This window comes from Platalea leucorodia, assembly GCF_965183815.1.
Source record: "Platalea leucorodia genome assembly, chromosome: 7".
In the NCBI taxonomy this organism is placed as follows: Eukaryota; Metazoa; Chordata; class Aves; order Pelecaniformes; family Threskiornithidae; genus Platalea; species Platalea leucorodia.
Window position 1 is genome coordinate 27256321 of NC_138829.1, and position 26150 is coordinate 27282470.

General features: G+C 44.0%; 2 protein-coding genes across 13 annotated transcripts in view; one reads left to right on the plus strand and one right to left on the minus strand.

Moving 5' to 3' along the window:
* Window positions 1–5691, minus strand: part of COQ6 (coenzyme Q6, monooxygenase) — a 55842-nt gene extending 50151 nt beyond the window's left edge. For 3 of the 12 annotated variants that reach the window (XM_082318650.1, XM_082318643.1, XM_082318642.1), the window contains exons 1-3: window positions 5190–5684; window positions 4684–4824; window positions 981–1184 (exon numbers count right to left, since the gene is read on the minus strand). In XM_082318650.1, coding sequence (XP_082174776.1) covers window positions 981–1013 — 33 coding nt within the window. In that variant the 5' untranslated portion in view covers window positions 1014–1184; window positions 4684–4824; window positions 5190–5684. The other 9 variants (XM_082318647.1, XM_082318640.1, XM_082318645.1 and 6 more) reach the window with 9 other exon arrangements.
* Window positions 5692–6319: 628 nt separating this feature from the next.
* On the plus strand, window positions 6320–25947 carry FBXO33 (F-box protein 33; the record flags this gene model as incomplete). The annotated part of the gene is made up of 4 exons (XM_082318499.1): window positions 6320–6846; window positions 13484–13594; window positions 19139–19824; window positions 23958–25947. The coding sequence occupies 4 exons, from the start codon at window positions 6320–6322 to the stop codon at window positions 24227–24229; spliced, it is 1596 nt and encodes a 531-aa protein (XP_082174625.1). The 3' UTR covers window positions 24230–25947.
* Window positions 25948–26150: the final 203 nt, after the last annotated feature.

The following is a 26150-nucleotide window of genomic DNA, read 5'->3' on the forward strand; positions in this document are numbered from 1 at the left end:
GGTAGGGGGGGAAGAGAAGAGACTCCTGTCATATCTTAGTTGGCTGCTGGTCAGTACACTGCTGTGTCTGGTCACTGCAGTCCCTTCTATCTACTTACTAAACATATTCCTAAATATTCGCCCCACAAGTGAGTGCACTGCTAGTGAACTTCTAGTCTACTAATGTGTGAGGCAGAGGCAACCACAGTCTGGAAAAATCCAAGATTCCAGCCATAAACTGGCTAAAAAAAAATGGGTCTGGGCACAGATACCAGAAAGACTTTAGGCCTGGCAGAGACCAGAGACACCTGTGAATGCGAGTATGCACGAGTTGAGTGAGGGTACAGATATATTCCACTAACAAACTTCTGTGGCGTTCATGCTGTTTGTGTTTACCTCTTAAAGGTACTTAACCTGTGTACATGTTAATCTGTTTGTGGCCAGCTGTGCGTGCACTGTGTGCATTTGTGTGCACACACACACGTCACTGCAATTCCTACTCAGCCGTGCTACCGGCTGAACCTGGGAACGGTCCAGCAGCCTCACACCGAGCAACCAGGATCCCCTGGGTGCTGCTGCCTACCACTCCTGCCAACTGCTAATGGGAACACGAGTACTTTAAAAAACAGAACGGGCTCATGCTAATAGAATAATCCAGACTCCCCAAAACCGAGTAAAGTCAATTTGGTTTGAGGGAAAGAAGTAGTCAATACAGTAATTTATTTTATTCTTGTAACAGGAAGAACATTATAATAGTGAAAAAAATAACGTAACCTGAGAACAGGCAAGAGTATTGGCCGACACTTGAAAGGAGGGCAAAAAACCTGCAATATTCTTTAATCTTTTACCATTCAAATCAAAACATGGACGCATTAGAAGATGCCACTGAACAGACTTTGAGAATTAATATGTAAGCAGCAAACTGAGTAAACTCATTGAGCTTTTTCTAAGTGTTTCCCATAAACGTTCCTGGGAACCAAACCCAGTTCGTAATTGCTCACCTCAGGTTTGGATTCTAACTCATCCGATAACATTGATTCAAGTGTCCGATTCCTGCAGCTGTCCTCAGCAAGGCACAGATATTTTTTTTTTTTTTTTAGTTCAGAGAGAACAACACTCCCTGCTTATTCTCATATTCTCCTAAGTGTAAAACAGTGTGGTGGTCCTTCTGCAAGAAGCTGTGTTGCGCAAATATTCAATTTAACCTAAAACAACAAAAAAGGAAATATAAAGAGATAGGAACCAAAAAACAAGTGCAAAGCAAAAAGAAGCGAGCAGATGTTGCATGCAACTGTAAAATACACTTTCAAGTACTGGGAAAACTCATTTACCCAGGTTCCTGCATTTCTGTTGTCACTGAGTAAGCAAAATAACATCCTAACACTGCAAAATTAATTTTCAAAGGCTATTTACCACATTTTCTTTGCAACAGCTCATTTTCAATGGAAAATTCAATTGTTTGTCCTGGGAAATTATGGGATCAACTGAAAATCACACAGAGCATACAAGAGACAAGGAGACTGAATTCCTAGCCTGCAAAACAGTAGAATTATCCCAGTTGTTGCTGAAAGGCAACCATATACAAACGACCTGTCACCGGGAAACCTCTGCTTTTCCTGTCTGTTAAGATGTTACATTTCTGATTATGAGAAATATCTTCATGAACACAGGCAGGTTAGAAGTTATTTCACAACTACCCATGCAACGTTTCTTCTTTGGCCTACAAGGGAAAATGAGAACAAGTTTGTATCTATTTTTGCCTACCGAGAAAGCACTCGGACACTAGCGATGGGAGAAGAAAGTGAACTATGTACAGTTCTTCCCCCACTTCCGTCACAATTACAACTCTACTGAATATATTAAAAAGCGATGAGAATACCGGATCAGCTAAAAAGAGAACTTAAAAGCCTTCCTCTAGTGCTCCTGACAGCAAGCAGGGCGACACAAGATACTCAGTACAGGAGCCTCACCTTCTGCCGTGAAGGGACAATACAATAAACACAGTGAAAGCAGAGTAACTCAGACCAACGCACGCAAGCCAGGGCTCGGGAGCGTTCCCGCTTGTTAAGCCGCTGCCCCCTTCCAGCCCGCACCCGGGAGGGCGGGCCCCAAGCGTCCCACGGGGACGAGAGCCGGAGCTGCCAGGCCCGGCTGCCCACGCCTCGGCCGAGAGGGCACGGGGGCAGCCTGGCGGGCACCGGCCGGAGCCCGGGGGGGGAACAGAGGGAGGCCCCGGCGCCGCGGGGCGGGGCAGCGCGCCGAGGTCCGGCTAGGGCCGCGCCCCTCCCCCACACGGGGCAGGTGCGCCACCCCTCCCCCCCGGCGGGGGCCGGTCCGTCGCCCTGAGGGGCTGCCCCGGGCGGTGGGGAGGGCCGGGCCGCCCACCCCCGCTCCCCGGCCTGCCTGGCTCCCGCGCCCCGCAGAGGGCGGCGAGTCCTAGAGCAGCGCCCAGGCCCCCGCCTCCCCCCGCCCGCCTTACCGGCATCTCAGCCGCCCGGATGTGACGGAGCACCCGGCCGGAAATGCCAAAGGCGCGGGAGGGGGGTGTGTCCCGCTCCTCCAGCTCTATGGTAAGCGCCGTAAGGAGCGCCGCTTCCGGCCGCCGCCGGTGTCCCTGTCCCCGCCCCCCGCCCTTACCGGGCGCCCGCGCCCGGCAGCGCCGCCGCCCCGGGGCCTCCCACCGTCCCCGCCCGGCTGGGGCAGCGCCGGTGCCCGCCTGGGCCCGGCCTTCCCGAGGAGCCTCCGCGGGGACGCGCGTTGTGCCGTGCGGGAACCTCCCGCCTGCCCCGGGAGCGGGGTTGCTGCGGTTTCCCTCAGCCCGAAAGACGGCACGGTAACGGCCTGGTGCCTGGGCTTCTCCCCGGTGCCATCGGGATCGTTACCGGGGCTGCGGTGTTGAGCTGCAGCCCGGTTCCTCTTAAAATAACCTTTTGATCGGGAGAGTATTTTACAGGTGAAGATTATGCAGGGAGCTTACGGTCAAGTTCAACGTTTAACTGCTGAACTCCTCTTCAACATAAGTCAACGCAAAAGACACGTTATTTCAGTTTGTTACAGCACGTCTGGAAACAGTGGTTTCCTACTAGTAGTTGGTTTCTGTTTCAGCCTTGCTCCGACGTGGTGTGCCTGTTCTTGCAGTTGGCGATGGAGAACTCCCGAGTCCACAGCAGCTCACCGATGACACGCACCGAGTTAGTAACTCCAGAAACATACGTGTCTTAACAATGTACCGAAAACCCAAGAAGGGACTAAGTAATCTACTTTGGTTTTTGCTCATTAGCCTTATCTGTGGGTTAGCAGGACAGAGCTCCTGAAGCAGCGGGGCTGGCAGCCTTTGGTCTCGACACAGCTGCTGAACTGGTGACCTTCAGGCCCAGTAAATTTTGACTTGGTTACGGCTAGTCCGCAGCTTTGGAGCCACGTGTGATTCCTCACTCCCACGTCAGAATGGCTGCTTGTGGGGCGGCGCTGGTGTTGGTGCTGCTGAGCAATGAGAATCCCAGCGATGCGGAAGTAACCCAATGGGAGCAGTCGAGCCTGGCAAAACCAGGTTCCCTGGGCGCACAGCCCGTTCTGATCCACAGTGGACTGTGCAAGAATCTGCGGTCACTTCCCGCGAAATTACTGTCATCGCCTGCCTGTGAACTGCTTTGGAATGATTTTCTCTTTTCAGCCCCTCTAAGAGGTGCGGTACGACTCCTCTGCCTTTCAGTCACGTGAAGGTTTTGATTTTCAGCCTGAAGATTCACGGTTACCCGCCTCGGCTTTAAATGTTCAGCGAGTGGCTTCATGGAGGGCTGTGCTCTGGAGTCATACTGACAGCCCAGTGCTTCAGCAAAAAGACCAGCTACCTGCTGGAGCCACCCAGTAACTCCCTAACGTCTGCAATCAAGTTAGATGTGTGTCTTTTTCCAAGGCATTATCCCATCAACTTGCAGTCACTGCATTAGTACTAAAAAAAGCCTGCACTGTGAAATCAAGTCCCAGTCAAGCTGAAGCACATTTCTGATGTCTAAGGCACGGAAAACTGTGATTCAACACCCGGAATCGGCAGCCTGGGAGATCTGGTTGCCTCAGTGCCATACTGGCCATGCAGGTGGATTGAATCAGGGAACCTCACCAAGTCTGGCGTTTATCACGTCGGACCACTTGGCCATAGTTGTGATGACCTGAAGCTTTAGACAGACCCATTTATTCGCTCAAGCCTACAAAACCGAAGTTACTAGATCCCGAGATTGAGTTTTTTAACATAACCCCGATAAGCTGGAGCTGAGTAAACGACCATTCAACGGTCACAGCAAAAGACCATTCCACTGTGTTTATTATCACGGGCACGATCCCAGCGTGCCACATTTGCTGACCCAATACAGTCCAACAAAGGTAACCAGAAAGGCAGAACTACTAACTTCATAAACCATTTTTTCTTGGTGCCACTTCGGTAATCCCAGGGCACTGAATCGTAAAGCTTGATTCTGTTACATTAAGATACTTGGTAATCTCGGAAGTCGTTTGACTCATCATCAGCCCAACAATGTGGAATTGTTGAGTAGGTATTAAAATATGGAGACGTGTAGGCGCGTAAGTTCCTTTCATTTGCATCCTTCTAGGCTAGATGAGCTTGGCTGCTTCAGAGCTTGCATCTTGACTGCCTGGGGAATTTTGGTCTAATAGGGGAATCTGCAGTGGGAGTAGCACAGCGCTTACCTCAGTTGTTTATGCAGGTCCAAATCACTTGCGCAGGTGTGTGAAGCAGCATTGGTCCCTGATGGGAGAAGAATTGTCCGGCTGGGAATTTCCTATAGTCTCACCTTCTCAATAACATCTGCCCCTCTGGGATCCTTTTCTCTAATCAAGGAGAAACAGAAGACTCAGTCACATTTCCACCATGACCAGATTCAGGAAAAGAGAAATTATACTGTTTTTTCGTCCCAGCTGTGAGACAGAGAAAGTGTCTAGTCATGGAGTAAAGGGAGAGTGGTGTTTTAGATTTGGTTGTTGATAAATCTGCTTGTAATGGGACCCTATTCTGAATGCAAGGAGGAGCCTAGGCTTTATTTCTCTTAGCACATCTTTTGTTCTTTCATGTGTACACATTTCTGTACACTCAGATATAACATCGTTATATAAATTTATGTGCGTTATTCCAAGATACTGGCAGTAATCAGTTTTTTTTTCAGTAAGGCTTTTAAAATTGTAAAACTTACACGTACAGTTGCAATTAACATCGCTTTGAGGTTCGGCCTTTGCAGCACCAGAACGTAACGGGTATTTAAACTCCCCCAAAAGTCTGTCTGCACACCAGAAGCTATCTTTCTACACCTGCAGCTGACGCTGGCACGGGTGTTACAAAGCGGACGAGCGTTAGGAAACGGAGGGCGCCAAGACTTGGAGCGTTTCCTCCCGCCTCCCCTCGGGCTCACATCCAGTTCCGTCACATGCCGGACTCCCCGCCGCGCTTCGCCTTTCCTGCGCAGTCAGCGCGTTTCCCCTGGCGGCGGCGGGAACGCTGCCGAGGTCACTTCGCCGGCTGGAAGGCCTACGTGCGCTGGCATACGGGCCTACGTGCGGTGGGATACGGGCCTCCAGGCCGCCCACACCCGACACCCTTTCCACGTTTTCGTGAAGAGGAGGCGCCCGGGGCAGGCGAGCCCGGCGGCTCCCTCCTGCCCCTCGGCAGCGCCCGCCGCTCCCGCAGAGACCGGTCCCGGGCCTCCCGCCGCACTGCGTTAGGGCGGAGGAGCCCTTGGGGGGGGGAGGGGGGGAGGAGAGGGGCCCGCGGCGCCGGGCCGGGCCGGCCCCTCAGGGCGCCGCGCCGGTTGGGCACCCAGAGACTCCCGCCCCGCTCGGCCGCGGAGCAGCGCTTCAGCCCGCCGCTCCGGGTCCCGCTGCGGGGCTGGGGCGGAGGCACGCAGCCCCCCCGCCACGGGGGGTCGGGGGCTCCGCGGCGGGGCAACCTTCCCCGCCTGGGGTAAGCGCCCACCCCCCGGCGGAGGCCGTTGGGCTGGCTCCGCCTCCCCCTCGCCCGGTGGCACGTTCCATTCCCCCCGCGGGGCAGTTCCTCCTCCCTGCGCCGCCGCGGCCCCCCTCGCCCCGCAGGAAGAGGGCGCGGCGCCGGCGGCGCGTTCATCCCCACCCCCCTGCGGGCTGGGTGGTAGGGCCCACGCGGCGCCGGGCGGGCGGGGGGAGCCCGGCCCGCCTCTCCCCCCTCGCGCCCCTCCCCGCCGCGCCGGGCGGTGGTAGGGCCCGCTCCGCCCCTCGTCCCCCCCGGCGGCGGCGCGGGTGGTGCGTCCCGGCAGCAGCCGCGTCCCGGCCGGCGCCCGCCCCCTCCGCCTTGTCATTGATGTTGTTGTTTTTGTCGCAGGAGCCGGAGGCGAGGCCGGGGCCGGGGCCGCCGCCTGTGGCCGCCGCCGCCGCAGCAGCAGCGGGGCTCGGGCCGGCGCCAGGCATGTCGGTGTGCGGGGAGGCGGTGGGCGCCGGCTCCCTGCCCAGCGAGCTGGTGGTCCACATCTTCTCCTTCCTGGCGGGCCCCGACCGGCTGCGGGCCTCGGCCGCCTGCTCGCACTGGCGGGAGTGCCTCTTCTACCCGGCCCTCTGGCCGCGCCTCCGCCTCAGCCTCCGCGTCTCGCCGGCCGAGCGCCCGCGCCTCGAGTTCCTCATGCGCAAGTGCGGCTGGTTCGTCCGTGAGCTCCGCGTACAGTTCGCCGCCGACAACTACCCCAGCGGCGGAGGGGGGGCGGCGGCGGCGGGCGAGGGCGCCGCGGCGGCGGGCGACGGGGAGGCGCCGCCGCTGTGCCCGCGCTGGCTCGACCTGCTGAGGACCTACCTGGAGCTGGTGCTGTGCGTCCTGAGCAGCGTCCGCAACAACAGGTACGGCCGCCGGGCCGGGCCCGGGGCGGCGGCGGGGGAGAGGGCCGCGCCTCGCCCGGCGGGAGCCTGAGGGAGGCGGCGGGGCCGGGGCCGGGGTCCGGCCGCTTCCGCGGGCGGCAGCGGCGCCTGTGGGTGACCCGCGCCGGCCGGGTCCCGCCGGGGCTGCGGCTCCGCGGGCGGGGGAGGGACCCGGGCGGCCGGGCCGGGCCAGCGGTGCGTGCGCGGCGGCTGCGGGGCGAGCGGGAACGGCGGCGCGCTGCTGCGGGCTGCCCGGGTTTCGTCCTGGTCTGTCGCTGGGTGGAGAACACGAAGGCAGGCGTTTCGCTGGCCGGCGGCCGGTCGGTGTGCGGAGCGGGAGTAGCTGCCGTGACGGAAACTTCCTCGTCCGTGTGAAGGCAGGGGGAATGCCGCTCCGGTGGAGTAAGCGACAGCGGGGGGATTGAACTGGGTGCCTGGCAAGGCACCTTTCTCGCTTTAAAATGTAAGCCTTACGACAGATGGGCTTCAGACCTCGTATGCACGATTGAAAAAATAATTAACGTCATGAGAAATTAGTAGGGGGGTTAAAATTGCAGCAGTGGTGTTTTTCTGGAGGGAGAGGGATTACTGCCCCGATAAAACACTTTCATCTTTGCAGCTCTGAGGGGTTTTGCCGTTGAAAAGCTGAGCTTTCATGCCGGCTCTCGTGTTACCTGCTAAACTGAGATGTGACCCGGCTTTAACTAGGAGGAGGCTTTTGTGTGTGTTTGTTGAAAAAAATACTTCAGTCGTAGGACTTTCTTGACCAAATTGAATTTAAATGATTGATAGAAATCTTTTCCTGTGGTTTGGATTTAAGATGTGTTTAGATCCTGCTTTTTCACAGACTTACTTTGGCTGGTTAGATCGTTTCCTCAGGTTGGAGTTCTTTAAAACGAAAATGCTTGCGTTCTCTTTACCGTGTGTGGATGTGATCAAGGTAAATATCTTTTAAAAAAAGATAAGAATCAGATATCCTAATACGTGGCCTCTAGTCAGCACCTAGGATAGGAAAGCAAGGATATTCCAGTTAGGTTATGATATGTTTGGAAAGCCATGCACATTTTAGGATAGGAAATGGTTAATATTGTTTCCCCTCTGTGTGCGCATAGCTTCACCTATCAAGGAAAAAAAAAGCGGCAAGTATTTCAGGGCATCTTTAGGATGAGTTAAACCTTGTGGATGGCCTTTGGAAAACTGTCTGCATCTCAGTCGTGGTCTGGTCGCTGCCCCTCTTTGATTCCAGAGATTAGAGAGTAGTTTGAGGCCTTCCTTGCGTCTTTATTTTGAGTTGTAGCAAGAGAACTTTAAATGTAATTCCTCGTCGGTTTGAGATGAATGCAAATGTGGTGTGTGAAGTCTCACTTTCAGTTCCTCTGCTCTGTTGTGCCCAGCAGGTACTTCCTGTGGTGCAACTGCGACGGCCTGGCCGGGAGTGACAAACCTGACTTCTGACAACAGCTCGTTGCTCCCAGCTCACCTTTATCTTAATTTATTTCTTGCCCTCTGAATCCTCAGTGTGCGAATCATGATCATTTGTCTTCGTCCATCTTCTCTTGCCTTTAACGAGCTTTCACTTAACTGTTGAATCTTTGGGAAATCCAGCTAATGTCATAAGTGGAAAAAATGTTGAAGCGATGTTCGTGATTATCTGATCTGAGACAAATATCACTACGTGGACTTGGAATCTTAAAATAAATAGTATCTGCAGGAGATGTTGCCTTGGGGTTTCATTGGAAAAACTAGAACGTTTCCCCCCGCCCTCCCCCCACTAAAATATGAGGCTGTCAAAATTAAAAGCATTGTGAGAAGGCTTTTGGTACACTTTTGCGTTTGAAAAAGATTAATTTTCCATGGCCTTGTCTGAAACTTGTACAAGGACACTTGCTTTCTAAAGTTCTTTTTTCAGATTCTGTATGCATGGTGTGGCTCAGGGCTGCAGTAAAATACTGCATAGAAGTAGTTGTTTCTCCAGTACCTGTTCTCTGGCAGATTAGTATAATTTTGGTAAGCCAGAGGTGAAAAGTTACCAACTTTGACAGGATTTTGCATTACTGTGCTTTCTTGCTGTCTTCAAATAATTTGCATGCTGCTCTTTTGTTTTGAAATGAATAATGTATGACTGGGGAACACAGGGTACCTGCTTATTGCGGCAGGCTTTTTTTTTAACGAGCATTTTAAAAAAGTTGGTGGGGGGGGATTTACATTAAACACTTGACTTTTTATTCAGATTTACTTCCTGAATAGATTCCTTTTTTCCCTTGGACAGACAAGGTTTTTAGTTTATTTTGATGTATTTTTTTTGCTTGCAAGGTAACTACTGATAACTGATCGGTTTGCATGTAGAACGTTGGTTTTTAGCTCTTTAAGTAGAGTTTTGAGATTGAAATGAGGTGGGAAGAGCATTAACATATGTCAAATTGCTGCTTAGTTCTTACTGTGACCGCATGTCTAAACTGGAGGCTTTGTCACCTGCCTGATGCCTAGTTTTGTCTAAGGAATGACTGCAGTCCAGTCACTTTCTCTGCTTCTGCTTGTTCATCTGTAACTCAAGGATAATTAACAATTCCTTCTTGTGTTTGCCATATGCCATTGTACATGGGATAGCTATTGCAATTTCCAAAATAACAGAAACAACAGCGTTTTTAACTTCTATGGTGGCTGAATGACTGTAAATGCACTCGTTTTGGAATTAGGTTTAAAACAGGATGGTTCTTTCATAGCTCCTGTCAGCCCTCCTGATAGCTTTTTGGCAGAGAAGTTCAAAGAACTTCCATCTTACACTTCAGAACTGGGGAGGAAGAAATCTACTTTTGTGAAATGGTATGCTGTTTCTTAACTGTGTAATCTTGTTGTAGGCTTTTAAATCTAGTATTAAACAAGACAGTAACACACCCCCCGCCCCTTGCAGGGAAAAAAAAATGTTCTTTAGATGGCTCTAGAATTCCTTGAGGATTTACAATACTGCAAGACCTAAGAAAAGTAATGACTAAAAGTAATGCAATTTTTAGATGCTCTCTTGGGTAAAGGAGAATGATGTGTATTTTTGCTAATAAAAACACTTTCTGTACAACACAAAATTGCCAATTTCTAAGCAAATCTGCATGTTAAGTCTGAAGGAAAATATTTCGGAGTGACCTTTGCTAATTCTGATGGAATTAAGGAAATAACTACTTGTCCGCAACTTGGTTTAAAAACAACTGATAATATTCTGACAAGTGTTACTGCTGGCAGCCAGTTATCATCCAAAAAGGTACATTCCAGGGCTGTCGCATATTTGAGGTAGAGCTCAAGTTGCCATAAACTTTATTTTGTGGGTGGCAGCATATTACTCCCAAAATATTGCTTAAAAAGTGCTGGGACCATGATGAGCTCTAAAAATCTGTAATTTATTTAATTAAAAGATACTAAAGTAGTGTTTATAATGATCCGTAACTTTTCCATCAGCTGTTATGACAGTAAATGAAGCAAAATAACAAAGTATATTATTGTTTAAACAGTTGATGTTCTACTTCCTAATAAAGAAAAAAAAAAAAAAGGGATGGGTGGGCATAATGTTCTGTAGCAATATCAGGAGGGACAAGTTGTTTCTTAGTGGCACTTAAGAGATCCTAGTAATCTGCACCTTCTCAAATTGATCTTCTAAAACTAAGTTCTGGAAGGCAGGTGGGAGGGCGACAAACTTTCTGTGAGTCATTTCAGTGCATTCAGCAGCTAATAAGCAACTGCTGATCATTCCGTAGGAAAATTCTGTGTTCTTTTATGTAACTCTGAAATCCCAAAGTATGGTCTCTCCTCTAGCTGCTTACAAAGGAAGATAGGAAGGTAGTGCTTCCCTCACCCCACCCTTTCCTTTGCCGTACATTAGTTTGTATGACTTGTTTGATCTTTGCTGTGGAAACAAAAATGCAGGTTATAGTAAAAGTGTGGTACCTTGCTGAAGTATGGTATCTGTCTTGGAGCTGCCAAAAATTGGTGAACCGCTCAAAGCGGTAGACTGCATCTGTATTTGAGGGTTTTTAATGACTCTCTTCTATTGGTCTGAGCAGGCAGCTGAAACTGGCAAAAACTAGTATAATAATACAATATGTGCCTTATCACGTTGTTCATGTTGAATGTAAGCAAGGCCATTTTGTTCTTTTTCCATTGGGTGTTCAAAAAGACCAACCAAAACTGAAGATGGAGCCTAGTAATAAGCTTATTACTTTTAGTATGCTTTTTGAGCTAGTGGAAAATAAATGGTTTAGAAATCCCCCAAAAAACACATGATTTTCCCCAGCTGTGTGTGTATGGGTACTACATAGGATTAAGATGCCATTATGACTTTTAGCAAAAGATGACAATTAACTTCTAAATAATTTTATTTAAATAGCAATCACTTTACTGACTCTCTGAAATAAAGATGTGAGCTGAATGCCATAGACGTTATATGGCACTGCAAATAGTAGCAAAAATCTAATATTTGTGTTGAACTGTGATCAGATTTGTTGATGGTAATAACTGTGCTGCAAATGGAAAAATAATTGGATGTTTTCATTGCTTAAGTTTTGAGAGGGAGGACTTTTCCGTGTGTCTCTGTAGCGTATGAAATGGTAGTCAGATGTAGTAAAAATGTGTGGGATACTAGTAAATACTGTTTCATGTGTCCTGTAGTTCGGTGGCTCTAAAATTAATACCTGCCTACAGTAGGTAGGTATAGGTCACTGCGGGTATGAGGAGCACAAAACAAGACCTGTGTGTGATGTGAGTACGCAGGTGATTCAAAATCGTTCTGAAGATTGCATTTTGTCTCTTAGGTCTCAGAATTAAGTCACTGAGATCAGAAGGTAAAAGCTTAATTATAGCATTGGCTCTGAACACTGCCTTTCACACCAGGTGGAGATTGCTGCTGCTTTCCCTGTCATACCAGACTATCTCTAACAGCTTTTGAGGAAGGAAGAGCCCAAAATACTCTCGGTGGTGATGCCAGTGTCTTCAGATTTCCCTGCCAAGCTTATTCTTCAGTACGATCAGGCATTGTCTTAGTCACATTTATAGAATATTGAGCATGTGGTCAGGGCTCAGTTTATGTTAACATATCATTAGTACAGTAGTCCTGTATTTAAAAGACTAAATGTTAAATTGTTAGAATTTCTGAAACAGTTGTAGAATCTAGGTGTTTTGCTCTAGTAGTTGTCTGACTCAATATGAAGCTTGTGGATCTTGCTATTAAGTTGTTGTTCGCCTGTAGAAGAAAAATAGCAGGTTGCAACAGTGGATAGATTTCAGGAAACTAGTGTGCGGTTCTTGAATACAGAAGCTTCAAAACAGGTAAATTATGACTTATGGTAGATACTGACTGGAGACTGCAATTCATACTTAAAAAAAATGTAAAACTTGATTACTTCATATTTCTCCCCCTCCCTCTGCTTCTTGGTAGAATATCAGCTCATGCTGTGGAGGTTAGTGAACTGGCACCAGAGCTTCCCTACGCTTTGAGCATTGTAATTGTATTGCATTTTCCTCGAAGCTGATCTGAAATATTAGCATATTATTTGTAAGCCAGCAGAAATAAGGATTTATGTAACTCACTTAATTCTTAGCCACAGGTTAATTGGCATCTACTGTTTAAGATGAATTTAACTCATATATCCATTTGTGATGAAACTGGAGTTTCTGCCATGTTAATTATCGAGTGCAGACTAGTCCTTGCATGTTAGGAGTAAATCTAATTTATAGCACGTGTAAATAAAAAAGCATTGACCTGAAACTTAGTCAGTTAAAAAAATAAAAATCTTAAAAGTAAATGCCATACAGCTACTCTAAAACTGCAGTCATTTTCCTATCTCTTGCTTGATCTTTTTTAGGAATAGAAAAGATGCAAGTTGGAGAAATAAACTGTACCAGGGACTGTCTAGCACACCGAGTCATGTCCAGCATAAACCTAGAGGTTCTTCTTTCACTTCTTTTTAGGTATCCCTTCTAAAAATTAAAATTATATGTCATGGTGGACCACTAATCCTCTTCTGGTCACTGATGGGAAATATTAGAACAGCTTCCCCTACTTTGGTATAACAGAAATTAGACACTGATTAGGGTGTGGGGAGCTTTCGATTTTCCTGTCTGAGGTTTGCGTTGCCTCGATTGAGGCAAGTTTGGGCTCCCGTTTGTAACCCAGCTGCCGTACGTAAGTGCTCAGACAAGGTTGGTTGTGGTTGTGTTCTACTTGGGCATTAAACGCAGCGTTAAATGTTATAAGGAGTAGGTATTTGATGTTTTCATCTGTGACACTTAACACACATGTTCCAAGGATTAAAAAGTGCATGAAAGCACTGCTAAAAGTTTTCTTTATGGCACTGGCCTGCTGAAAATACTCCTGTGGTGACTGAAAACTGGCATTTGCTTTTACAGCTGGATTCAGCAGTTTGTGTAGTCCTCTTCCCCTTTATACTTCAGTCTCATTTTCTGTAGTTCCATATGTGCCTGTATTCCAGGATGTTTCAGTAGGATGTTTCCCAAAACAGGCTGTGTGTTCCATGTAATAAGGTGTTTTCATTGCCCGTGTTTTTCTTATCCAGAATGATTCCTCACAGTGTTTCAATTTTGTGTACAGATTCCTTTATATTTTGTCGTTTCACAGGAACCTCCAGAAGTTAAGTCTCTTCGGGGATATTAGCATTCTGCAGCAACATGGAAGTATATCAAATACATACCTCGGCAAGGTCGACCCTGATGGCAAGAAAATTAAGCAGTAAGTTATATTTGTAAATGATCAAAGACATTAAAATAATAAAAACAGATAAAAGAACACTAGATTTTCATGCCTGAAATACATGACTGAGAAAACTTTATGTTTTTGAATAGGATGAGGATCTAAATTCTTAAATTGAGTTGATTTCTGTTCCTACTATTTACATGAAGTAGTCTGTTTTGTGGGGTTTTTTTTCCCCCTTCTCAGCAGGGCAAGAATCCTTTCTTTCCTCTTTTCATTGTGTTCTAGAAACAATATTATGTTAATGGCACAAAAGGGGAGGAGGGACGGGGGGTTGTTACCAGCACCTCTATTATTGCTGTACATGAAAAATTAGAAAAGGAAGTAATCTGTTGCATTTCACAAGAATTGAAGAGATGTAGCAAGTAAACTTGAAACGAGAACATAAACACAGTCAACTTATTTCAAGTTGCATCTCAAAACTAGGTTATGTATTTGCAGAATTCCTGGAAGATCATAGCTCACAATGTGCTTGTTTAGTTTGGAGGTGTATTTTAGCTTGCCAGATCTACATTACGGTACAGTCCTTGAATGCTTATAATCAGAATAGCTAGTTCTTCTTTGGAAAAGGTTAAATACAGTGTAAAAAGCTACTGACTTCTGGAATAAATTATCACAGAGGAAGTGATGCCAAGTTAACTATTTTAGCAGTTCTGCTAAAACTTTCCATATAGATAAAACCTGAATACCGTCATTTTAATCTGTGTCAGTTTAAACATCTTTCTTCCAGGAGTTTGGGAGTGGAATAAGTACAGCTACTCTAGATCTTTACTATTATTTTTTACAGTCGTTTTAGAACTAGTGCAGGTATGTTACCAGATCAATGTGTGTAGGTGAAAACAACCATTGAACTAAATGCTTGGGCCTGACTTAAATTTGCAAAACAGTGCAAATACAGATGTGTGTCACATACTGTGTCTTTGTCATCCATTATGCTTAGAATGCAGAACTTGGAGCGCTTTGGGATTCTATTTAACGTATGTAGCGTAGTGCTGAGTGCAGGTAAAAGGCTGATTTGGTAAAAGCTCCTTTTTTCATATTCTCTGTTGTGAAAACACAAATATATAATCAAATCTTTGCCAAGGGGCTTGAAGGGAGCCATCTAAGCAGATGTTTACTCAGCTGAGTGCATGGTTAAACATTTATTCAAACAAATAACAAAATTAAGTATGTGTATTTCAGAGCCATAAACCATTCAAAGCTTACTATCTAATTTGAAGTTAGTCTTTTAGGTGTATATTGACTTCAGCACGTTTTGGACTGAGCAAATAAATGCTACCTCTTTTTTGTCTGTTTGGTTTTGGTGGGCTTTTTGCTAAAATAAAACAATGTACTTGAAACTTGCTAGTCTTTTTCTAAATGAAAGGAAAGCTGGCAGTGTTTTATTCAGTGTTCTCAAGTTCATCAGCACTAGCAGCAGATTTACTCCTTAGTCTTGTCTTTTGCACTTGGGGTTTGCATCAGTTAAGTTGCAAAACATGGATACTGATAACTAACACTGAAAGATATGGAGCAACCTTTGGAGACAGCGTTATTGGTAGCTGCGGATTTTTGGAACCCGTATGGTGATAAACCTTACTGGCTGTTTCAGGAACTTCCTGCAATTAAAGCAGTCAGGGAAGAAAATGTGACGCTTCCTTAAGTCTGTGGCATTCAGCTGGGTGTAACAGACTGTGGGTGAAATCTCAGCTAGCACAGAACCATTAGAACGCTCCCCCAGGTTAAGACTAAGGCTTTGGGTTGTGTTTTCAAAAATGTACTTTTGCAGTGATCAGCATGGGTTTTTAATGCTTGTTCTTTTTCTGTATAGCGTATGTGTCCCTGGTTATTTTCTAAAATTCTCTTTACAACTTATTTCATTACTGTTGGGAAGCTCAGCATAAACAATACATTTATCTTGAGTTGAACAAAGGGTAATTGTTTAAAATTTTGGCTTTCTGAAATCTGCTTCCCGTGATTGATCCGTGTGGTTCAGATAGTTTGGTTCCAAAAGAACCAGTTTAGCAGCCGCTGTTATTAAACAAAACATTTTGATTGATAGTATTTAATTAAACGAACAGGCTCCATATGGACCTTATTAATATGTTTGTTTCCTGTCCAGGGCCATGGATGTGCTTCGGTACTGGTCAGGACTGTTGCTTGGGCTTCAGCAGTAATCAGCCTGTCTAGTCAGGCTTTGGTCTGTCCTCTGTCTGAAAGCGCTATTTGGGCCATTAATTGTGAAAGTAATTTATTTTGAGTTTTTTGGTTTTTAAATAGTTTGCTCCAGTATGATTGTTTGTAGGTTTCAGGTTGATGGTGAACATCCCGTAATTGCTGCTTACAGGGAGCAATGAGGACTGATTAAGTACGCTTGTTGAGGCATCACTAGGTTATGTTGCTTTCTGGCATGTGCTGAGCTCTGCTTATATTTTGTGTTATACTTACTAAACCGTGCTTAAACTTCAGGTTTATAAGCGAGCTTTAAGATGACTGTGTGTAAGTTAGGATAAACGTTGTACTACAGGCTAGGCAGTTGAAGTAAAAGTTAATATGATAATAAAGTAGGTGTTAATTCCGAAGAACTCACTTAATGTGTCTAAATTTCTAGAACACAGTTCAGACTATTTTTGCAAACTCCGGTTAGATGCAGTCTATTTGTAAAAAATAGGATGTACATAAGAATTTGCAGGGGAGGAAAAACCCCTGTTAGGGTGTTTGAAACACTTACTTGAAACATGTTAAAACTAATGGCATGTGGTTTGTATTGTGCTTCCTGTCTGGCCTTATATAAAGCAGGTATTAAAAACAGTGCAAAACTGATCACTATTAAATATTCTCTATTGACATGTTTGATCTCTTTTTATTAAATTGGCAAAGAACTGGAGGAAGGTGGCTGGAAAGTTTTCTTAGGACCTACGGGTTGGTAGACTGTTAGCACAAATCTAAATACTTGTATAAATACTTCGGTGCTTGCACTAAAATGTTGATGTGTAGATAGCATTAAATCAGTATCTCTCTTTTAAAAAGTTACTTAGTGCAATTCCCACAAGGAAGAGGAAGAAAACCCACCCTACAGCTGCAGAGTTCTGTATCATGTTTCTTTTCATTAAGTTGTACGAGTACTAGACCAGTACTCGTCTGAGCTTAGATGTTTTAAGTCGCATCGGAAACAATTTAAACAGATTTTTAGTGCAGTGAGGTATATAGATGGTAGTATTCTACTGAGCATCTCAAAATTGATATGTTATCTTTTCAATTGTTCTGCAAAATATTACAAGCACTATTAAGACTGACTACTTGGACTATTACAACATAAATTGTACCATTGCTGCAACCATTACAGCACCTTTCGTGGGTGTGTATGGTGAGAGGGGGGAGGGAAGAGTCTTTGTTCATTGGAAGAAATCAGAGAGGTTCGTGTGGTAGACCCTTTTTCTTTGGCGGGTTGTCAGAGAATCTGCCTTCAATTTAAGCATTGGTAGGAATAATTATGAAACAAACATTGCCAGGATCAAACAGGGCTCATCTGAACTGTAAAAGAATTTAGGAATAAAATAGCAAAACTACACTATCTGTGACTCTTGACCTGTTGTTTAAAACTGCGTTTAATTTGCGTCACAGTTGCCAGTCCTCAGTTTTAAAAAAAAAAAAAAAAAATTCAGAGAAGATCTGGAAGAACTGAAGTCTTTAAACGTGATGACTGTACTAGGCAAAACCTTAGGAACTATTCTGAGGTGTATAATAGATAAATACAGTAACCACACCAACTTTTCCACTTAGAAAGAGAAGTCAGGCCTTGCAAACCCAGTACATTCTTAGGAGAAGGAAGAAAGCATGTGCAGGCAAGGGAGAGGATGAATAAGGATTTGCAGAGGGAGAGGATGAATAAGGATTGATCTTTTAACTTTCTCGCACCAGAAGGATTATGGGGCATCAAAGGCAGTAGGTGACAGGTTCAGAGCAAGCAAGAAGAGGGGGGAATCGCACTGCAGAGTTCTTTATTATTGGATGTTACAGCTGCTAAAAGCTTACTTGGTAAATTTGTAGAAGTGAGGTCCCTGAGGGTTACTAAATACAGAAAGCCACCTCTGGCTCAGGAGGTCCGAGTTACAAGTTTTTGGGAACTGAGGAGATATTTGAGAAATATCCCTACGTGCTTTCCTTGTTCTGTCACGCTTCAGGCGTTTGTGTTTCTCTGCTGTCAGTCAGGATGGTGGGCTCAATAAGCCTTTAATTTTATCTGGACATTATCTCGATTAAAGATACGTGGGTGAGAATAATAACGTTGTAACATTGTTTTGCTTAGATGTATAAAATATACAGATATTCATAACAATAAAGGAAAAAGTGTTCTATGCAAAACATTACCTGATTTGAGGCACAAAGATTTCTGCAAATTTTGTACTGGAGGTGTTTATATCTTATTTCTTGGCGTTTCATGGAACTGTCATAGCCTGGCTCAACTGCTTCCCTTAAATGCTGATCTTTCCTTCTGGCTGACCAGGGTTTGAGGTCAAACTCTCATCCACACAGGTGTCCCAGAATGTGTATGCTCAAAGAACACTTTGCTGTCTGGGCAGGAGGACTCTTTGGGGCCTTAGCAGCTGTGGGATGAAGACTGGAAAAATATTTATTTGGAGAAAGTTTGTAGAGTTTGACTGTACTATTTGAATTTAGTATTCAAAGTCTTATCTTAAAATACTTTTGTTGCCTTCCTGAATTAAATATCTAACTTAAAGAACATACCTTCATTAAAAAAAATAAAGGGGTAGGAGAGGTGGGATGCATCAGAATAAGTGCATAATAATCATACAGCGTAATAAATGGCATGAGATTCTGGCAGTGCCAGAATCATCTGGCACTGATAATCTGAGATCGAAATGTTACCAGGTCCAAGTTGTTTTGGTAAAACTTGAACATGTTGACACTGGAAAACCCAGTTAGCTATACATTCAGAATTATTTAAAAGATATTCGTATATGTTTGTTCTTTACCCTTTAATGAGCAAAGTCAAGCAAGTAGTTTCAGATCATTCTAACTTATGTTCAAAGTCAAGTTTCTGCAACCTTTCATTGAAAACGACTTATTTTTTTCCATATTGAGTTTGCAGTTCTGGAGAGGTTAGCAAATATGAAAAGCTGTTTTTAAAAACAACCATGTTTTAAAAGCATTACAGGCTTTCTTATTTGCATAACCTTAAAATGTATGTGGGAGGGTGTTAAATACGCGCTGAGAAATACATGAAATGAAGGTTCATAGTGTACCACTGTTTTTTGAAAGACAAAGTACATAATTTTTCTCAAGATAGTTTACAGTTTTAACCTTTTAAGTGCAGTGAAGGTTAAATTGCTGTGGGAGGTCTGCAGAGTCAGCTTCTAACATTTGTAGTTCACAAGAACTGTAATAATAGCACCTTCCTGCAGAATAAGACCATAAATGAAAGAAGAATAATTCTCAAAGAAAAAAAAAAATAGAATGGTATGCAATTGGTAAGACTAAACCATGTTTAATAGGATCATTGTCTGTTTTGTTTACTTGCAGAATCCAGCAGCTGTTTGAAGAGATATTAGGCAATAGCAGGCAATTGAAATGGCTGTCTTGTGGGTTTATGCTGCAAATAGTAACTCCCACATCATTGTCCTCCTTATCAAACCCCATAGCCAACACCATGGAACATCTGAGCTTATTGGACAACCACATCCCTGGTAATACCACTCTTATCACTGCAGTTGAATTGGAGCGCTTTGTGAATCTGCGTTCGCTTGCTTTGGATTTCTGTGATTTTACAGCTGAAATGGCAAGAGTCCTGGCTGACAGCAACCACGTGCCTTTGCATCGACTGTCTCTCCTGGTCCACAGTGTTTCCATAATGCACAAGTCATTGGACAGTATGCCAGAAGATGAGAATTGGAAGGCGCTGACTCGCAACAGCACTAATCTTCGGGTCTATATAATGGCTTTTGATGTCAAGAGTGATGATATGTTAAGGATTCTTAAGCCCAGTATCCCCCTAGAGAGGATTCACTTCGACAGCTACATCACTTGTGTTTCAGGGGCTGTTGTTGACCTCATATCCAGGCAGTATGACAAGTTCCTCACTCATTTTATACTAATGAATGATGTGATAGATATGTCTGGCTTCCCAGATCTTAGCGACAACCGGAATGAAGATCCACTTGTCTTATTAGCCTGGAGGTGCACAAGACTGTCTCTCCTAGCTGTTCATGGTAGGTAATACATAGCACAGGCATAGGATGTGACTTTGAAATACTTAAAACACTTCAGCCTTTCTAATCATAATGTGTTTTAGTAGAGTGGCGTTCAAAAGTCTGCTGCACAGTTGCTATATACGCTGTTGTACCTTATACTGGTATTTTCATGTTTGAAAATGTGAAGGTGTTTATTGTGTATGAGTTCTAAACATACTTGTAGCTTCCTAACTTCTATTGAGAAGTCACGTAGGATTTTATTAGACTGCTCACAGAAATGAGGATAACTAAGAACTGAGCATTCCAGGAGGCTTATCCTGAAAGCGGTCTGCAGTGTGCAGTTTCTACCAAGTGGCTGGTTACGTGAACGTGAACACATTTGCTGCTTTACTGTGAGCTCATATGCTGGCAAGATGAGATGATTTTGCTTCCTGTTTGTAAATAACATGGGTTCAGTGCCCCGAGGCTGAGGGGAGGAAGTCTTTTACCAGTTTGGTAAGACTTTGCCAGCAGATGAAAGCTGAAAAATACAATGTGGAGGAGGTTGCCTTGCTCAGTGCATTGGTTTCACCAGTAATACCAGAGCAAGGTTTATCCCACCTATTTATTTGCCATGTAACTGCAAATAAAAAAAAAAAAAGCATGCTTTTGTATTCAGCTCTGTCATCAGTACAGTACTTGCTAGAAGTTACAGTTGTTTGGCAAATTTTAAGGCACCCGAAACTGAAATAATTCAGAATAGTTCTTTTTGTTTGTGCTGGAATCAGCTTACCAAGACCAAGTTTGCCGATGCATGAAGGAGTTAAGTGATGACTCTGTATTGTGTTGCATAAGAATGAATGCTGATTTCCTGAGGCTGCTTGGGAGGGTAAATCTCCAGTCATTCAGCACAAACAGGAGAGACCTTCAGCAGTGAAGGTTGTACATTCAGATTTCTGTTGGCTGAAGTCAGAAGGTCCTGCTGTATTTGCTAGAAAAAGTTTTTCTACTGTCTTCTACTGAAAAATCATAGGGGGGGGGGGGGGGAACCAGTTCAGCTGTGTTTTCTTTATGGTTTCCAGGTCTGACAGATTTTGGGTGCTGGCACATGACCTTACCACTCTAAATGTGGATTTTAGCAGTTTCTTTTAACATTTGGATACAAGTTTGAGGACCTTTTAAAAAAAAAAAAAAAAAAATTACATGTTGCCTTAAATTATCCTCCTACTACAGGGAAGTCCTCCAATATATTATCTAAACTTAAAAAGTGGTAAAATATCTGAACATAAGCTAGCGTAAGTATCATTTAATATCAGTGCATGTCTGTTCAGTAGAAGGTATTAGCCTGAGCATTGGGAAAGCAAACACCTTCTACAATTCTGTCTAGCAAATGGTTGTTGCTGCATCTTCTTTGTTTGGAGAGATGCTGTCTATACCTGGGGAGAAAATGGCCAGATATCACCCTTGCTCTGATGCTGGGATTCAGATTCTGTCCCCTCCTTGTCTCTTCTCCTTGCAGCAGAACCTAGCTAAGCTGCTTATAAATGCCTCCTGATCTTTTTTTTAAGCTGTGAATGAGACTCCTCTGGTACTATAGCATAAGCATCTTTCTTCCAGTGTAGCAACTGTGAGAAGAACATGACGAGGAAGAAAGATCTAGAATGCCGTGATGCTTCAGTACAGTGTCTTAGCCTCACGCTTGTATTTTCTGAGGTTTACCAAATAATGGTTTCTGGTTCCACTTGTCATATTCTTCATGATACTATCAAGCTTCCTTCAGGAAAAAATGGTGCTTTTCTTCAAGGTGCCATAATTGGCCTTTTATGTAAGTGCTCAGGTTTCTTCTCCTGTCTCCTAAAGTGGTTATTCTTCAGTTTCCAATACTTCTCAGGATTTTTGGTTTTCCCTCTTTTGCTGTTAGTTTGCTCTGAAAAAGGCTTTGATTTACATACAGTTTTGGCTGCCACTTGTCACTAACCAAAAGAGGAGGGGGAAAACATACCCTAAGGACACTCTTTTCCTTGGGTCCCTCGAGATTCTCTTCTGTCTTTTGTGGGAAGTCATATCATCTTTCCACCAAGGCAGCATCTTCAGGAGCAGAGGAAAGGTGATTGAAGGATATTAAATACATTCTCGCAGAATGAAGGAAGGGTGTGAAGAGTGTGTGGTCGTTTGGGGTGGGATGGGGACAGTGGGATAGTCAGAGTGGTATGATCTGGCACTGTGACTAAAAAGCACAGCTCTTCTATGGGGGCTGAAGCCTTTTTTTTCCCTCCCCCCCTCCTCCTTAAGAGGACACTTCATGTGGATTTTCAAGACTTTGTGTTGTAAACATGTTGTGTTACCTAGGAGATTCTTGGGTTTATTCTGTCCACGAGCAAAATGAAAGTTGAAATTTTTACTAGCAAGGAAAAACAAATTATGGTGTGCCCATGGTGAATTTGTTGTTCTGTGATACTTGTAATGAAGTGTTCATTGCCTGTTACCTCTCAGTACTTAGCTGGGCAGAAGCTTTTTGGCTGCTGGAAGGTTACTGAGAAACTTCAGGCAAAACTTTTGAAAGGAAAGTTGATTTAAAATGAGATTAAGTTGAGAATAAGATGGTTGTTCCAGAGCATAGAGGATCTGACCATGAAAACTTCTAGCAAAAGCCGTGTACCTGAACCACAAGGACGGTACAGGGGACTTGACCATGGTTGTTGTTCCCTTTATTCTTGCACTTTCTGTCAAGGATTTCTTTAGTAAGTTCCTTTATGATCAAGATAACTGGAAGGTGGTGTGAGCGCCTTCAAATCCTGATATAGGGTGGTGTCATCGTACAGGTGGGTACGATGACAGGTGGGTTCCATTGGGTGTAATGTCCTACAGCCTTATTGACAGCTTCATCTTCTCTGGACAGTTGTGCTGGAGGTGAGGTATCAGCAGATGAAAATTGTGGAAATTCATGCATTCCTAATGGTTAATGTACCAGAAATGAGCCATACAGATGTGTGCAGGCTTCTTTGTTGAAAACCTACCCTGAGCAGCATACTTACAGGAAACCTTAGAGACAAACAGTAAGAAAAAGTAAAACAGAATGAAAAATTCTCCTTTCTTCATTACTTTGACATTGGTTTTCTTCATTCTTTAACTAGCTGTCTTATTTTGAAACATTATGATGTAGAGCATGTTAACTGCGTTGTTGAAGACCAAACCACAGTTAGTTTTTATCTCTCCAGCAGCTTAACTTTCCCAGTTCAAATACTGTGCAGACTGCAGCTTTACTTGGAATCTAAGTGGGCATCTCACCAAGAGGCTTAGCACCTGTGAGAGTGATGATGAAGGCAGAAATGAGCCTTTCCTTTTGCAGTGGAAGGGCTGACTTGGCAGAGCTCCCCAAAAGGGAAGTTCCCAGATCATCTGTGGTTTGCATCTGAATAAGGAGGAGCTCAGCATTTGCCTTAGCCAGGGTACAGAAAGCTAACAGGTAACTGGGGAGTAGGTGTTTTTAAAGAGGGATGCCAGTATACACTAGTGGGAAGAGAGGGAAGCTTTGTAATTATGTTTAATCTCAGATAGAATAACAAGATATTTGCAGTTTGGGGGTTTTTTAATACTGGTGTGAGCTATTTCCTGGAGAGGCTTCTAGTTTGTGTGTTGAGTTTTTTTTTTTTTATTTGTTTGGTTTGGGGTTTTTTGTTTTGGTTTGTTTTTTTTAAGTCTACCTCTAATGCAACAAAAGCCAACTTCATTTTTTTTTTTTTCTCTAGCACAAACACAGTTTTAAAACAGTCCTTTTGTACATTCACTTAAAATAATTGATTACTCACTTTTTTTCATTCTATTTATTTATACTACGAAGTAAATCACAGGAGGTTTGAAACTGTAGATACAACTTAACTTGGAGTAAAGAAGTCCACTTTTCTACAACTGGTGAAAAAATTAGATCTAGAAAAGCTTGGTCAAACTACCTGAAATATTTTTGATACTTCCTTATTTGGAATATAAAATGGGGCTTTACTACTTGCAACAACAACAAAAAAAAAGCTGTAGGGGGATTCTGCCAGATGGAAGATGACAAAAATAGGTTGGGAAGGATGTTGAGATGCTCTGGTATTAAGTACTGCAGTAGAAAAATGCCTTGTAGCAAAACGACAGAGCAACTTTTCTTTTTTTTTTCCCCCCCCCCCTAGGTTACACAGTTTGGGCTCACAATCTTATTGCAATCGCTCGTCTTCGTGGCTCTGACCTGAAAGTTCTCGAAGTCACAGAAGAAAGCATTGATTTTGACCAAGGAGAACTGGCTGATCAGGATGTGGATCCAGTACACAATCTCATTGAGCAAGTATCTCTTGGATTGGGTCGACCTTGGCACGCAGTCATGGACATCGAGCTGCTCAGTGTCTTCACTGAGCCAACCCGTCACTTTTACAGAGAGATGCAAAGCTTCAGTGAAGGCATTTAGCTCCTTATTTACAATTCCTGTGGTTACATATGCAAGTAGGGTCCTATTATGTTTTTTCAGTAGCGTGAATTAACCCCTTTTTGTGCTGTGTTTAATCAGTATTAGCTATATAGAATTATATATGTGTATTCTACTTCTTGATCAAAGAACGTAGTCGGGTATTGGTTTAGAAGCTGAAAGTGGCAGTGTTTAGGGTTTTCACGGTTAATGGACTTGTCTACCAAACCTTACAGAGATACAGCCAAAGGCTGTCTGAGGTTGCCGGCTAACTTTACTTTTATCGAGTAACTGCATTTTGAATGATTTTACTATTATATCGGAGTTCTGTGCTCAGGAGCCAACTCTTTTTAATACCCATATCCATAGCCCAGTGGATTTCCATGCTGTCATTGTGTGCTTAATCTGGTAGCATGCTACTTAATAGGCTTAAAAGGAAGAGAAGTCTATCCAGGGCTGTTCATTGTAAGACTCTCACCTTGCTTTATTTCACGTGCAGATTCTGAAGCATGACTTAACTACCATTCTCAGCTTTTCTTGGCTGTTAAGCGGCGGTGTGAAACAGTAGCTTTTCAGGTACCCGCAATTACAGGTTCGCTCCATAAGCTGTAGTCTTTGGGATTCTTTGCAAACTCCTCCTCGTTTATTCTCATGTTCTGTCATCTTCCTTAAAAGTTAGCTTTGGGCCAAAGTTTAAAAGAAAAAAACAAGAATGTGCACTCCGATGAGGTAAAAACATAACAGTGAAGACTTCAATACAAAGGTATACACCTGCAAACAAACATTAGTCGTGAAATCCCTAGCAACCAAGTCACTGGATTTTCTCTGTCAGCGCCTGTGTCAGCTGCCAAAGAATAGATTAAAAACGAAGAAGTGCCCACATGCTGGCAGGGGCAGGCCAACTTCTGGCCAGCCAGATACTGCTAGATTGTAATATATAAGGTCGAATTTCGACCTGTGGTACACAGCTGTGCTGTGGCTCAGTCAGCAACCTCAGAACTCTTAACAAACATGCACCTGTTTCACTGTGAATAGTGAATGTAAAGGAAGGAAAGGAAACAAATACAAAGCTTGTTCTATCACAGGTATGAGCTGCTATGATGCATGAAGAACATTCCATGAAGTATGTTTTAAAATCTTGTTATATCTGAGAGGCTTTAAAAGCCGATTTAACTGTTTCAGGGCAACCGCGGTACAGACGTGGTCTCTGTGAGACTTCCACCTGACCCCAGTTTTAAGTGGTACGAATGTTGTGCATTTAATGTTTAAAGGACAGTCTGCAATAATAAAGTAAGTGGCCAACGTGGGTGCCCAGCAGTGCTGAGACCTGGCTGCTATATTGTAAGCTTTGGAAAACACAATTTATGCAACAGATGTCCAGATATGATTCTATTTATGGAAAAAGTTTATATGTGTTTTACAAATGGTTTTACCATCTTATATTAAAATGACCTTTTGACAGGTGTGCGCTGTTTTGTCTCCAGTGAGCACATACCATGCGGATTTTATATGTACATCAGTAGAGTGAATCCACTGGCACAGTGTGTGTATATGCCAGATGTGGTGAGATTTTATCTTATAAATGTGATCAGATAAAAAAAAAAAAAATCCTGACAGAAAATGTAAGGAAACCAGCTGAATGTTTGAATTGATGACTGATGTTGTATGGTTTATGTTAAATGTATATTCTTTTAATCAATGAATAAAGCATTAAAAATTGATCGCTGTATAAAATATTTTATTGTATCAGCATGAAGACTTTTAGAATTAAAACGCAACATCGTTCATAAGCTGTGTATAACTGGTAGCTCCCATTGTGTTTAGGTCAACAAAAGAGTCTAAAATAAGTCGTACGGTAATTTTTTTAATTTGGCTGAATTTTGTCAACATTTGGGGGGGTGGAGGAAGGAGAAGGACGCTTTGC